This window comes from Panthera leo, chromosome D3 (genome assembly GCF_018350215.1).
Source record: "Panthera leo isolate Ple1 chromosome D3, P.leo_Ple1_pat1.1, whole genome shotgun sequence".
Lineage (NCBI taxonomy): Eukaryota > Metazoa > Chordata > Mammalia > Carnivora > Felidae > Panthera > Panthera leo.
Genome location: NC_056690.1, coordinates 53,716,843 through 53,730,262, shown reverse-complemented (window position 1 = coordinate 53,730,262; position 13,420 = coordinate 53,716,843). Strand labels below are relative to the sequence as shown.

Below are 13,420 nucleotides of genomic sequence, written 5' to 3'. Positions count from 1 at the left end.
TATTTTGCCTACTGTTTCCAGGGAGAGGCTTTGGGGCTCCAAATAGGCCCGACCCGCGTGGAAAGCGAGCGAGTTCCCGCACCACTGTGACAGCACGGATCTCGCACACGCTCGGCGCCTGCACCGCGCTCGGCTTGCGAAAGGCTTGTGTGAGAATCAGGCCTAAAGTCGCGCGTCTCGTTTGGCTCCGCCCACCGCGCTTGTAGCCCCGCCTCACTCCGTAGGGGCCCACCCATCGCACCACTTCCGGCGCCAGCCTCCCAACCGGCCTCCGTCGCTCTTCACTTCCCTCTCCTCTGCTCTTTCCCCGCCCCATCGCCTCCTTTAATACCGTCACGTGAGGGGCGAGCGCGGGGCCTGCTGGGACGGGTACTGCCGGTGGGTCAGGGTTCGGCCTCAACATGGCGGTTCCGGTCGAGCAGTGACCAAGGTTTTACCGTCTGGAGGGTTAACTGGCGATTGTCGGCGTCTCCACCCATCACGGTGGAATGTGAGGACGCCGGGGCGAGCCCTGAGGAGCGGCGGTGCAGGGGAGGGGTCCGTGGTGTGTGCCTGGGAGCCGAGGCAGCGGCGTCTGTTCCTTCTGTTGGTCTCAAGGCTTCAGTGTGGGGCCCCGCCCGGCCGGGCTAGGCCGGCGGGCGGCGGCAGTAGCTGCTGCAGCCGCAGGATCAGTCTCTGAGAGCGGGCCGGAGGGCGGGCGCCGCCGCTGCTTGTGCCGCGGCGATGGCTCAGTGTGTACAATCAGTGCAGGAGCTAATCCCGGACTCCTTCGTCCCCTGTGTCGCCGCGCTGTGCAGCGACGAAGCCGAGCGGCTCACTCGCCTCAATCACCTTAGCTTCGCGGAGTTGCTTAAGCCCTTCTCTCGCCTCACTTCGGAGGGTATGTGGTCTCCTCCCTTTTTCACTGTGCTTCCTCAAAGCCGGGCCGGGAAGGGAAGAAAAGGGCGATGTTTACATCTCGGAGCCGGTAGAGTGGCGTCCGCGGCTGGGGCCCCGGGGTGTCTCCACTGGCGGCTGGGGGAGGGGCCATGAGTGAGGTTGTCAAGACAGCGCGGTCCTAACCTCTAGTTTCTCTAGGCACTTTCCTTCTTCCCCGGACCAGCCGGGCTGCTGGGTAATTGGGGGAGGGGGGGGGGAGAGCCCCAGAGAAGGGCGTTGAGACTGTTTTCAACGACCATAGGGAGGGAATTAGGAAGTTGCAAGGCAGGTAAGGGTAGGAAGATGCTGAAGTCTTAAGAAGGCGAATCATCTTCTCCTGGGTGTTAAACTGGACTTTCAAAGTTGTTTTGAGTAGTATTCTTCTGGTAGTGGGGCCTAGCTCTGTCTCTTTTTAAGTTTATTTATTTTGAGAGTGAGAGAGCAGGGGCGGGGCAGAGAGAGAGAGAGAGAGAGAAAATCCCAAGGAGGCTCTGCACTGTCAGCACAGAGCCTGCTGCTGGACTTGATCTCATGAACCTGAGCGGAAATCTAGAGTTGGATGCTCAATCAAATGAGCCACCCGGGTGCCCACCTGGGGCCTATCTCTTTCTAAGCTTCTATTTAGTTATGTTTTTTCTTTGAAAATGTAAACATTTTCTTAGGCATATAGTATTTTATTTAACCTCTTGTGAAAAAAAATGTTATAAAAATAATAAAACTTGCAACAGCCTTTTGCCTGATGGATGAAGAAGTAAGGACAAGTTGTAATTTGGATGGTTGGAATTAAATAGATTTATAGGAATGGAAAAGTCGTAAGATTCAGTTTTTCAGATAAAAGTTTAATCAACAGGAGAAATGTGTCTTTAATTGAAGAGCCGCCTGTTTTCATCACCTTTACATTCTTTATTAGTGAAAAATAAGCATAATAAAACTCCCGAGTATTTAACCAATATATTTACCTTTGCAAATAGAACATAGCAAAGTATAAATAAAGTTCTTTCTTCTTAAGGTCCGAATAAAATGAAGGGTTCTATGATGAGGTTGTATCAAGCAAATGACTATGATGTTTATTTGGTTATGATGATTTCTTCACAGAAAGTGCTGTGCTATACATGTATGTATTTATGTGCCACAGGTGGTATTCTTTGAGAGAATAGCTCCATAAGTTCACTTTATTATTTAAATGAGAGTGGGAGCTGTCCAAAAAAACAAAGTTTGGGAACCTTTGGATTTTCTTCAGCTTGTACTTTAGCCATCAAGCTCAGCTCCTCCAATGTTCTACTAAATCAAGAACAACAAAGTGCCCTACATTCTGTTTTTGTTTTGTTTTTAAAATGTTTATTTATTTTGAAAGAGAGAGTAGGGGAGGGGCAGAGAGGAAGAGACAGAGAGAGAGAGAGAGAGAGAGAGAGAGAATATCCCAAGTAGGCTCCATGCTGTGGGTGCAGAGTCCTGCGCGGGGCTTGAACTCACGAACCAAACTGTGATCATGACCTGAGTGGAAATCCAGTGTCTGATACTTAACTGACTGAGCCACCCAGGGGCCCTTAAAGTGCCCTACATTCTTACGTTCTTAAAAAAAAAGTGTGAGAATCAGTTTGACTTTGATGTGTATGCTCTTTCCTGCTTTGTTGATGAGGAATAATGCTACTACTTGATACCTGCTTTATTTAGCTCTTCTCTTCTAGTTCTCGTTGAATCCTATAGAGTAGATAACTCTTCTCACCATTTTAAATTTGAGAACATTGAGTCATAAAGATGTTAACTTGTCTACAGTCCTATATGTGGGAAAGATTTAAAAACAGGCAATGTGACTCAAAGTATTCTTAAGTCATCTTATCTCTTGGCAGTAGGATTGTTATTCACACCAGAGAGCAGTGCTGTCCAGCAGAAATATGATGTGAGTTACATATATAATTTAAAATTATTTAGAAGTCACACTATAAAAAAAGTAAAAAGCAGGTGAAATTAGTTTTAGTATTGTAGTTAACCCAATATTTCCAAAATGTTACTATTTCAACATGTAATCAGTATAAAACATCTTAGTATTTTATGTTCTTATGGCTAAGTCTTTGAACTTTGGTATGCATTTAGACATTTATAAGGTTTACATTTTAGTTTGGATTAGACATTTCAAGTGCCCAACCCAATAGCTTCATCTGGCTGGTGCTTTCTGTATTGAATAGTGCAGTGAATAGGGGCCCACCTCAGGATTTTTCTGATTTCCTTCTGTAAACTGCGAAAGATTTAGGAAGAAACAAAATGAATTGGACTTTCATGGTTAGGTAGAGAGTTGATGGAAAGGAAGAGTGCCAGCATTCCCGTTGAGGATGGGGATGAGGTGAGAATGGCAAAAGCTAGAAGTTAAGATTGAGTGCTTCCTGAGCAGTGAGGAAACTGCCCCATCAGAGTACAGTATAGTAAGGGAAGATGATTCCTAGGTAAGGAAGGATCTTGAATTCTGGGAATGGGATTTTGGATTTCATATCTAATGGTAAAAATGCGTGGTAGTCATAGATTCTTGAGCAAGGGTATCAAGTTGGGGAGATTAGAATTGTATGGTTTATAATGATAAATAAGAGTTGATAAACATTTCAAAGTTTAAGGTGATTAGGACATTGGACTTTGGTGGTGGCATTAGAAATTTGGTGAAAAGGACATAATTTTCTGTAGTTTAATTTTTTGCTGATAAATAAATTTTGGGGTTCTTAGCCATCCAGAAAAGGCTACTGTTTTTGTTTTTGTTTTTGTTTTTTGTCTCAAGTGTGGGGATTCCTCAAAGATAGCGTATCTTTAGGCACTGAGGCATGAGAATATAACTTCAGGCACATAGTTTAAGAACACAACTAACTAAAACAGCTAAAATTTCCTTAAAAGGAGAAAGGAGTGTTAAAAAAAAATAATTGGACTCCATTCTGGCCTGCGGGTATATTGTTATTTGAGGTCAAAACTTGCTTTGACTATTGAGATACCAATGTACAGTGCACTTTTTTTCCAATTTCAGTAGAAAAACCCATGGTTTAAAGCTATAGTGAATAGTGAGGGAGGGTTGATAAAACAAATTTGAATACCATGCATGTGTAGGGCCTTAAAAATAGAGTTTAAATAAAAATAATAAAAGTTTAGACTTGTTGTATTAGTCAGTGGAGAGCCATTCTAGATTTCTTGGATACATGTTTTAAAATCCAACAAGTATTTCTTTATATTAAGTAATGATGAGTATATATATTTTTCTTATCGTTATGCTAGATAGATGTTTGAGACCTAAAAGAATATATATTCGTGATTTCAACACAAAGTTTGTAATCTTAATATTGCTTGAGAAATTTCTACTGGCCATTTATTTCAAAGAATAGTGGTGGTAGTATTACTTAATCAGACTTCACTGTTTTTGCTGTCATAGTGATAGTTCTTCAGTAATTTTAAAAAGTATTTCAACATATCATTTAGACATTTATAAGACTTAAGAAAATTTCACTTAAACATCAACTTTTGAAAGTACTTGACTGTCACTTTCAAAAAGTATTATTTTTAACTGGAGTAAATTAAGGGTTTAAAAAGAACAGAATGTAAATCTTCAGTGTAAATCTTGAGTATTTTCTAAAGGACCTTTGAAGGAAACTTATTGCCTCTAGTTTTCTTTAAAAGGAAATATTTCATTAATTTTAACTACCATGTTAGTGTGACTAGATAATTAACCTACAAATTTTTCAAGTACCAAACTTTGGATGAATTCAAGTCAAGTTTCAAAATTAAAATTTGTTTTTAGTGTTTTTATTTTTGAGAGACAGAGTGTGAGCGGGGGAGGGGCAGAGAGAGAGGGAGACACAGAATCCGAAGCAAGCTCCAGGCTCCACGCTGTTAGCATAGAGCCTGATGCAGGCCTCGAACTCACAAACTGTGAGATCATGACCTGAGCCGAAGTCAGATGGCCTAACCAACTGTGCCACCGAGGCACCCCTTAAAATTTAGATACATATGTTGTTTGTGTCATTTTTGTACAAGTTATGATTATTTTTCCAGCAATTCAGGTTTCCTGTATATAGTAAAGTCTCGTGTGCTAGGTAAAAACATAGAAGATATTATCATTTTTAAAAATATATTCCATAGGACACCCAATGTGTTATACATGCCCTGCAAATGAGTTTTATGATCAAATAAGTTTGCTTCAAATAGCATGTGTTTGGAAGAATTACAGTGTCACTGAGCACATTAAAGGCTCTGGGAAGACCTGGTATAAAGAGACTTTTTAAAAACTTAATCCTATGTTTCTCAAATTTATTTGAACATGAAATTGATTTTTCTGAAACAACTCTTAATTAGCTTGAGAAAACAGTAGTCTGTGGACCTGCACATACTGGGAAATTTTACTTCATAATACAATATTCAAGAAATTATATTTATGAGGCTACCTGGCTGGTTCAGTTGGAAAAGCATGCAAGTCTTCATCTCTGGGTCGTGAGTTCGAGCCCCATGTTGGGGGTAGAGGTTACTTATATAAAACAACAAAAAAATTATATTTATATGGTAACTTGTAAAAGTAAGACAATGGTAGAGCTGAATTTCATTTTGAAATTGAGATGTCATGTGATTATGATGTCACCTTTTGTGATATACTCTTAATGAGGCCAAGCTTTAGAACTGTGTGAGTTTTTTCAGAGTATTTTTTTAAATCGTTCTTAGCTCTTATCTTCCTCTTTATTAGGTTAGTTTTGGGATATTCCAGTGTTTTACTTCTCTGTTGTTGCATAACAAATTACTCCAAAATTAAGCACTTTAGGGGGGACAAAAGCATTATCTTGTCTCTCAGTTTGTCAGGAATCTGGGAGTAGCTCAGCTGGGTAGTTCTGTCCCAGGGTCTCTCTTGGACAGGGTCTCTCTTGAGGTTGCAGTGGTACTGTCAGCCTAGACCGTAGTCATCAGGGCTGGAGGATCTGCTTCCAAGCTCACTCATGTGGTTGTTGGCAAGTCTCACTTCCTCACTAGATGTTTTCCTGAGATCTCTGTTGTGTGCAGTGTAGGCTTTTCCATAGGCTCCTTGAGTATCCCCATGGCACGGCAGTTAGTTTCGCTAAGAGGGAGTGATGAAAGTGCACCCAAGATAGACCCTGTACTCTTTCATAACCTTATTTCAGAAGTGATGTACTCTTGCTTTTGCTGTGTTCTGTTGGGCACATATAACAACCCTGGGTGGGAAGGGATTACACAAGTGTGTGCATAACTCAAAATACAGGATTATTGGGGACTGTTTCAGAGGCTGGCTGTCACATCTGTTAACTCATTTCTGGATGTATTAGTAGGATTACCTAATAAATGATAAACTCATTCTGAATATGGGCAAAACTAGAATGTCTTTATTTATTTATTTATTTTTTTTAAAGTAACCTCTACCCCAAACGTGTGGCTTAAACTCATGACCTCTGAGACCAGGAGTCATGTGCTTTACAGACTAAGCCAGTCAGGCGACCCTAGAATGTCTTTTTTGTGTTGACACTTTTTTGTGTTGATACTAACAGTAATTAGCCAGTTTAAAATTTTGAGAGACACTTTTATGTTTTTTGACAATTAGAGACCAACTTTAGGGAGAATACTTGTACAGTATTTTCTAAAAGATATCAGAAATGCAGCATAGTATTTTCATGCTTTTCATTTTCTCTATTTCATAGTTAGACCAGCTGGGAAATTTAATTAGGGAAAAAGGCTTGTGTGTGTTTATTTAAATTAGAAAACAAACAATTATTGAAGAATTCAGAGAATTTCCTACTAAGCTTCCCACTACCCAGAACCAACTAATATTAATCTTATTACATTTACATTGTATTTCTTCCTTTTCTTTAAAAAGAAATCAAATATTATACATTTGAGTTTCCCTTTCCTTTCTTCCTTTTTTAATCATAGCCAGTCATAATGGAACTTATATGTATACTTTCTTTTTTTTTAATTAAAAATTATTTTATTTTAATTTTTTTAATGTTTATTTTTGAGAGAGCTAGAGAGACAGAGCGTGAGCAGGGGAGGGGGAGAGAGAGAGGGAGACAGATTCCAAAGCAGGCTTCAGGCTTTGAGGTGTTAGCATAGAGCCTGACGTGGGTCTCGAACTCATGAACCGCAAGATCGTGACCTGAGCCAAAGTCGAGCGCTTAACTGACTGAGCCACCCAGGTGCCCCTGCATGTATACTTTCTATACATATATTTATTTTTATAATACAAGTGTACATATTTATGCCATATATAGTATTTTTAAAAGATTATCGTCTTATGTTTGTTAATTAAAACTTGAGAAGTCAACAGAGAGGACACATAGGAAATTTTAGGAAGACATTTGATGTAACTTTATTTTAAAATATGGGCTTCATATAGAGGCTCAGTCAGTGAAGTGTCTGAATCTTGATTTTGGCTCAGATCATGATCTCACGGTTGGTGGGTTTGAGTCCCACGTCTGGCTCCATGCTAACAGTGCGGAACCTGCTTGGGATTCTCTGTCTCCCTGTCTCTGCCCTTTTCCTGCTCTCTTTCTCTCACACACACACACACACACACTCTCAAAATAAATAAGTAAACTTAAAAAAAAGTTTGATGTAAAGATTCTCCTCTGAGGAAAAAAAGTGTTTGTTTTTTTTTTTTAATGGGTAGGTATCCAAAGCCAGTTTTCCAATTTGCCTCTTATTTAAAAATGATGATCCATGCTGTACTTGAATGTGTGTGATACCTGCTGCTTTCATTTTTTCTTAAGCACCTAACTATATAGTTATGTATATGTCAGGTTTGGTGCTCAGTGCTTTTCACTTAATTGTCTCATCTAACGATATCTCATCTAAATTCTTAAAGTAACCCTTTGAAGAAGGCATTAATTACATGTTATAGATGAGGAAATTGAAGCATAGAAAAGTTGAAAAGTTTTTAGGATAACATGTGGTGGGCTAGGATTTAAAGTAAAGTCTGACTTTAAAAGTTGAGTCCAGGGCCGCCTGGGTGGCCCAGTCGGTTAAGCGTCTGACTTCAGCTCAGGTCATGATCTCGCGGTTCATGAGTTCAAGCCCCGCGTCGGGCATCTGTGCTGATGGCTCAGAGCCTGGAGCCTGTTTCAGATTCTGTGTCTCCCTCTCTCTCTGACCCTCCCCCGTTCATACTCTGTCTCTCTCTGTCTCAAAAATAAATAAACGTTAAAAAAAAATTAAAAAAAAAATAAAAATAAAAGTTGAGTCCTTAATATAATGGACTGCTTTTAATACTGTTATGGAAACTAATGATCTTCTTTGATTATATTTATGTGAAAAGAATATGTTCACATTTCCTGCTGTGCACTGTGGACACCGTCTTGTTACAGTCCCCTGCAAACCTATCCCCTGACCTAAAGTTCTGAAACACTGGTTATAAATCCTGTCGCCTTGGCAAGGCCTATAGCAGGGTGGAGTCAGGGTTTTGGGGTGGGGGAAGGGATCTGGGCATTTTCTTCTTGTTTTTTTTTTTTAAAGTAGACTTTCTTTTTTAGAGCAGACTTTCTTTTTTAGGTTCATAGTGAAGTTGAGCAGAGAATACAGAGTTTTCATATACCTTATGTTCCAGAACATAGCCTTACTACTATCAACATCTTTCTCCGGGGTGGGCACTGAGTTTTGTGATGGTAGAATAGGGCTGAGAATGCAGGCAGTATACTAGGAGAAGCAGAGGAAACCCACATGCAGCACTTAATTCCCCTTTCTTCCCCTTTACTATTTTCAGCATTGCTACTACAGATCTCACAGGTCACACTGCCTGGGGATTGCCCTTAGGGTGAGTGAGAATTAGGGATTTGATATAGATGGGGATTGGTTCCTGGCAACTCCAGAAAATAGGGGGAAGGAAAGGACCTACAAATAGCAAAGTTGTGAGTAGTAGCATTGAGGGAGAAGGTTAGACTCTACCTAGCCCTCTTGGTATATAAGTAAGTCAGTTGTGTTGTACTTCTGGAAGACTTCCACTTGGAATTCCTGGTTTTTGATTTGTGCATTCTTTTTGTAAACTATTAACCCAATTGTTTATTGTTGGATTGTTATTGTGTAGGATTAATTTCAAGTTTTTTTCCTTTTTTTTTTTAAAGTACATATGAGAGATCCTAATAATCAACTTCACATAATCAAAAATCTGAAGATAGCAGTAAGCAACATTATCACCCAACCACCTCAACCCGGAGCCATTCGGAAGCTTTTGAATGATGTTGTTTCTGGCAGTCAGCCTGCGGAAGGATTAGTAGCTAATGTGATTACAGCAGGAGATTATGACCTCAACATCAGTGGTATGTAGTAAGTTTTATTACTACTATTTAAATGAAATTTTCTTTTGTTAGAAAAAGTAATTCTGTATCTTGGAAATCATTCAATATTTAAATGCCTACTGGGTGCTAGAGCCTGGGAATACAGTATTGTAAAAAACCAATCCTTGCTTTTACAGAGATTATAGTCAAGTAGGCAGCCAACTATGAATTACATCATTTCATTTTATTTTTTTATAATGAAAATGTTTTTATAGTTCTAATTGTAAAGTTAATAGAAGGCTCCATGAGGACAGGAACTTTGGCTCTTTATTTTCTTTCCAGTACTTAAAGTAATGCCTAAAACTTATGCATGATAAATCTAGAGTGAAAGAACTAGCAGTAGATAAAAAGCAATATATTCTTTTGTGACATAAGTGATACTAAAATAAAAAGAATTAAGTTTATTTTACTTTTTATCCTGCTTGGTGTTAAGTTGAAGACATTTTTCTAATATATGAGTAAATATTTAATTTTTTGTAAGAGCTTATTTTTTAATTTTTTATTAAAAAGATTGTTTTTAATGTTTATTTTATTTTTGAGAGAGAGAGACAGAGCATGAGCGGGGAGGAGCAGAGAGAGAGGGAGACACAGAATCCGAAGCAGGCTCCAGGCTCTGAGCTGTCAGCAAAGAGCCCAACGCGGGGCTCGAACTCACAGACTGCAAGATCATGACCTGAGCCGAAGTTGGATGCATAACTGAGCCACCTAGGAGGCGCTCCCCCAATTGCCTTTTTAAAAAGCAAACTTGCTTAGAGTTCTTTGTATCTCTTCCTAGTCTTTTAAACTTCCAATAGCCTCTTGATAAGATTTCATGATTGACATTAATTTATCAGATAATCTGTTTATCAGGATCTCCTTCCTGAAGTTTTCTCTCTGCATTCTTAGTGAGGAATGATATCATCTGTCAGTGGGGGAGAAAATTTGGTTCTCAGTGGTGCAAAAATCCTAGATATTACAATGGTTTGTGACTCTCCAAAGGACCATGGTACATAAATAGGTGCACGGTACATGTATGTATCTGTGAAGACTAATTAGAAATGTCTAAAAGGCTCATAGGGGAGATTACAAAATAAAAGTTGCAAAACACTGTTCTGCTGCACGTTGGACTAGTTACTTTTCAAGGTCTGTTCCACAGCTGTCAGCCTGGGGATTTCCTTCCTTTCTCTTCTCTGTAGACTCTCAGTTTTATCTTTTTTGGTATATTTTCTTAATTTGGTGAAGGACATCTCCAGTAGCTTCCTGAGAAAGGTCACTTGGAAGGTAAAGTTTTTGAGCCAATTAATGTCTGAAAATGCTTTTAGCTTTTATATTTGATAGTTTGGCTATATATATTGTTAGAAATAATTTCCTTCAGATTTATTCCACTTTCAGTTTCTGGTATTGCTGTAAAGAAGCTGGATGACATTAGGATACCTATCCCCTCATTCCCTCCAGCCTTCAGAAGCTTTTAGAGCCTCTTTATCTCTGTTTTGAAGTTTCATTTTGGGCCTAATTTAACTTTTTTTTTTCACTCGTATCAGCAGCCCCTTTTGATAATTTGGGCATACATACTCTTTTATTAAAAAAATTTTTTTTTAATGATTTATTATTTTTGAGAGAGAGAGAGAGAAACAGAAACAGAGCATGAGCAGGGGAGGGGTGGAGAGAGAGAGGGAGACACAGAATCCGAAGCAGGGTCCAGGCTGTCAGCTGTCAGCGCAGCCCTATGCAGGCGGGGCTCGAACCAGCAGTGAGATCATGACCTGAGCCGAAGTTGGCCGCCCAACTGACTGAGCCACCCAGGTGCCCTGGGCATACATACTCTTAAACTTGACAAATTTTTTTATACTGTTTCTTGGTTAATTTCTTCCTCATTGTTTTTCCCTGTTCTTTCTGAAACTACTTGTTAATTGGATGTAGAACTTCTCAGTTGCTCCTTTAGTGTTCTTTCCTTTTTTTATAAATATTGTTCATTTACAGCTCTGTGTCTTTTTGTTTTACTTTCTGGGTGATATCTTTATCTCTGGCTTTATTTTCCTAACCTTCCGTTGAAATTTTAATGTTTATTGTGTGTGTATGTGGTTTTTTTTTTTTTTTTTTTGAAACTTTGCCTTGCTCTCTTTGTTTTCCTATTTGTACTGGGCAGTTCTTGTGTCATGTGGTATTTTAATTCAGGAAATTAATAAATTGTTGTTGGCTTCTTTTAGTATTTAAGTTTTCTTTTATCCTGTGTTTTCCTCTCATTTGTATTACTTTTTTCAGTTTGTTTTGGTCACTTTTTCACATTGGAAACTTTTCTCACATATCTGCTGAGCCCGTGGCATTATTTTCTATTTCAAACTGAGAATTAAAAGCCCCGCTGGGCATAATAAACTCTTGTTATCTAGTGGACTTCTGTACTGGGTGGTGAGGCTGTGAATAGGCTTTAGATTTGCCCAATACTTATGGTTCTTTTATTTGGGGCCATTTCATTTCTCCAGAGAAAGATGCTCAAGTCTGATGTCTGACTATCTGTAAAATGGGGGGGGGGGCTGTTTTATGACTGTTTGTTTTTTAACAGTCTATTAAAGTAGTTTGGTAGATAGAGAACATCATTTCCCCAAGTCTGTGAAGATTCCTTCCTATTTAACCAAATTTTCATTATCTTTTATTTTCTTGTCCTTGGTGCTGAGTGAAAATACATATTAATTTTCTAGCTAGACTGATTTTGACTGATTTTGGGGGAAGATATAGGTTATTGGTTGGTTAGAAAGAAAATGGGTTATAACATTGGCTAGTATTGTCATTTATTCTCCAATTTTTGTCACTTTTCATATAGATTATGGTATTTCTAAGAAAGCTTTTCCTCTCATATAGCAATGAACATGAAATTGTTACATTGATAGCCCTCCTAAACAATATATGGGTTATTCTCATAAGGTATTTGTTGGAATTAAAATTTTATATATTTATATATGGCACCAGGTTAGATACTACTATTTGGCCAAGATTGAATGGTTTTTTTTCCCCTTTACCTTCCAGTTGGTTAATGTAGTATTATAATGTGAACAAAGTATATTAGGTTTTTCAGTGATTGAGGTGAAAGGTTTGGTAGTCGGCATAAATAGCTAGGAATAGAATGTCCTTTAGTAAAACTGTGATTTATATAATCTGTTTAAACCTTGTGAAATGACCTGTCTAATGACTTAACTGTAAGTTAGTTTAAAAACAAATAAAGAATAGTTGTAAAATGCTTAGCATGGAGCAAGAGAGGTTTGACATTTTAAGAATTACATTATATACATTTATAAAAATGTGAAAACACACCTCCTTATATTTGATTACAAGGTAAATATACTTTGAAATTTCATTTAAAGAAGTTTTGTTATTGTCATACTCAAGTAATCAAATTATAAAGTAGATCTTGTCAACCTTACCACTATTGACATTCTGAGCCACATAATTCTTTTTTGTGGGGAGCTGTCTTCTGTTCATTGTAGGATGTTTTGCACTGTTCTGGACGTATTTGCCTAGAAGTCAGTAGCACACAACCCCATCCCTACTGTGACAACCCAAAGTATCTCCAGACATTGCCAAATATTTCCTGGAGGTCAAAATCACTGTTGGTTAAGAAACCATTGTTTTGAAATGATGTTTATGAAGAGGAGAGGAGCACAAAACTTTAGTTTCAGAATCTTTTTACTCATGTAGGTAATATTTAAAGGATTAATAGGTAAGTAGGTTGTGGATCATTGTGTAGGTTTAGGAATAAGTCAGTTTTATTTTTGCAAATGTATATTCCTATATTTGAATATATTTGTGTGTATGGCACAGACACTAATTTTAAAGCAGAGGTAGAAAATGCTTGTTTATATCTTTAAGTACAAGTGAAAAATGCTTATTTCACACCTTTTAGGAGTATGGACTTGACATTTTTTTTGTTGTAAATTGATTCTGTTGAGGAATTTTAACTGTTGTATATCTTGTTTATTTTAGCTACCACTCCATGGTTTGAGTCTTACAGAGAGACCTTTCTTCAGTCGATGCCAGCATCAGATCATGAATTTCTGAACCACTATTTAGCATGTATCCTTTGACCTTTGTGTTTTCTTTTTTCTTTAATTTATTTTTATTTTTTGACAGAGAGCGCACTAGTACACAAGTAGGGAAGGGACAGAGGGAGAAGGAGGGAGAGAATCTTAAGCAGGTTCCTCCCTTAGTGCAGAGCCCGAAGCAGGGCTTGATCTAAT

At 38.5% G+C, this 13,420-nt stretch overlaps 1 protein-coding gene across 2 annotated transcripts in view; it reads left to right on the top strand.

The window, feature by feature from the left end:
* The first annotated feature begins 385 nt into the window (after nucleotides 1–385).
* TRAPPC8 (trafficking protein particle complex subunit 8) overlaps nucleotides 386–13,420 on the top strand; it is an 83,584-nt gene continuing 70,549 nt past the window's right edge. The window contains exons 1-3 of one of the 2 annotated variants that reach the window (XM_042911493.1): nucleotides 386–880; nucleotides 9,000–9,194; nucleotides 13,167–13,256. In XM_042911493.1, the coding sequence (XP_042767427.1) occupies nucleotides 724–880; nucleotides 9,000–9,194; nucleotides 13,167–13,256 (442 nt within the window). In that variant the 5' untranslated portion in view covers nucleotides 386–723. The remainder of the gene's footprint in view (nucleotides 881–8,999; nucleotides 9,195–13,166; nucleotides 13,257–13,420) is intronic. The other variant, XM_042911494.1, reaches the window with a different exon arrangement.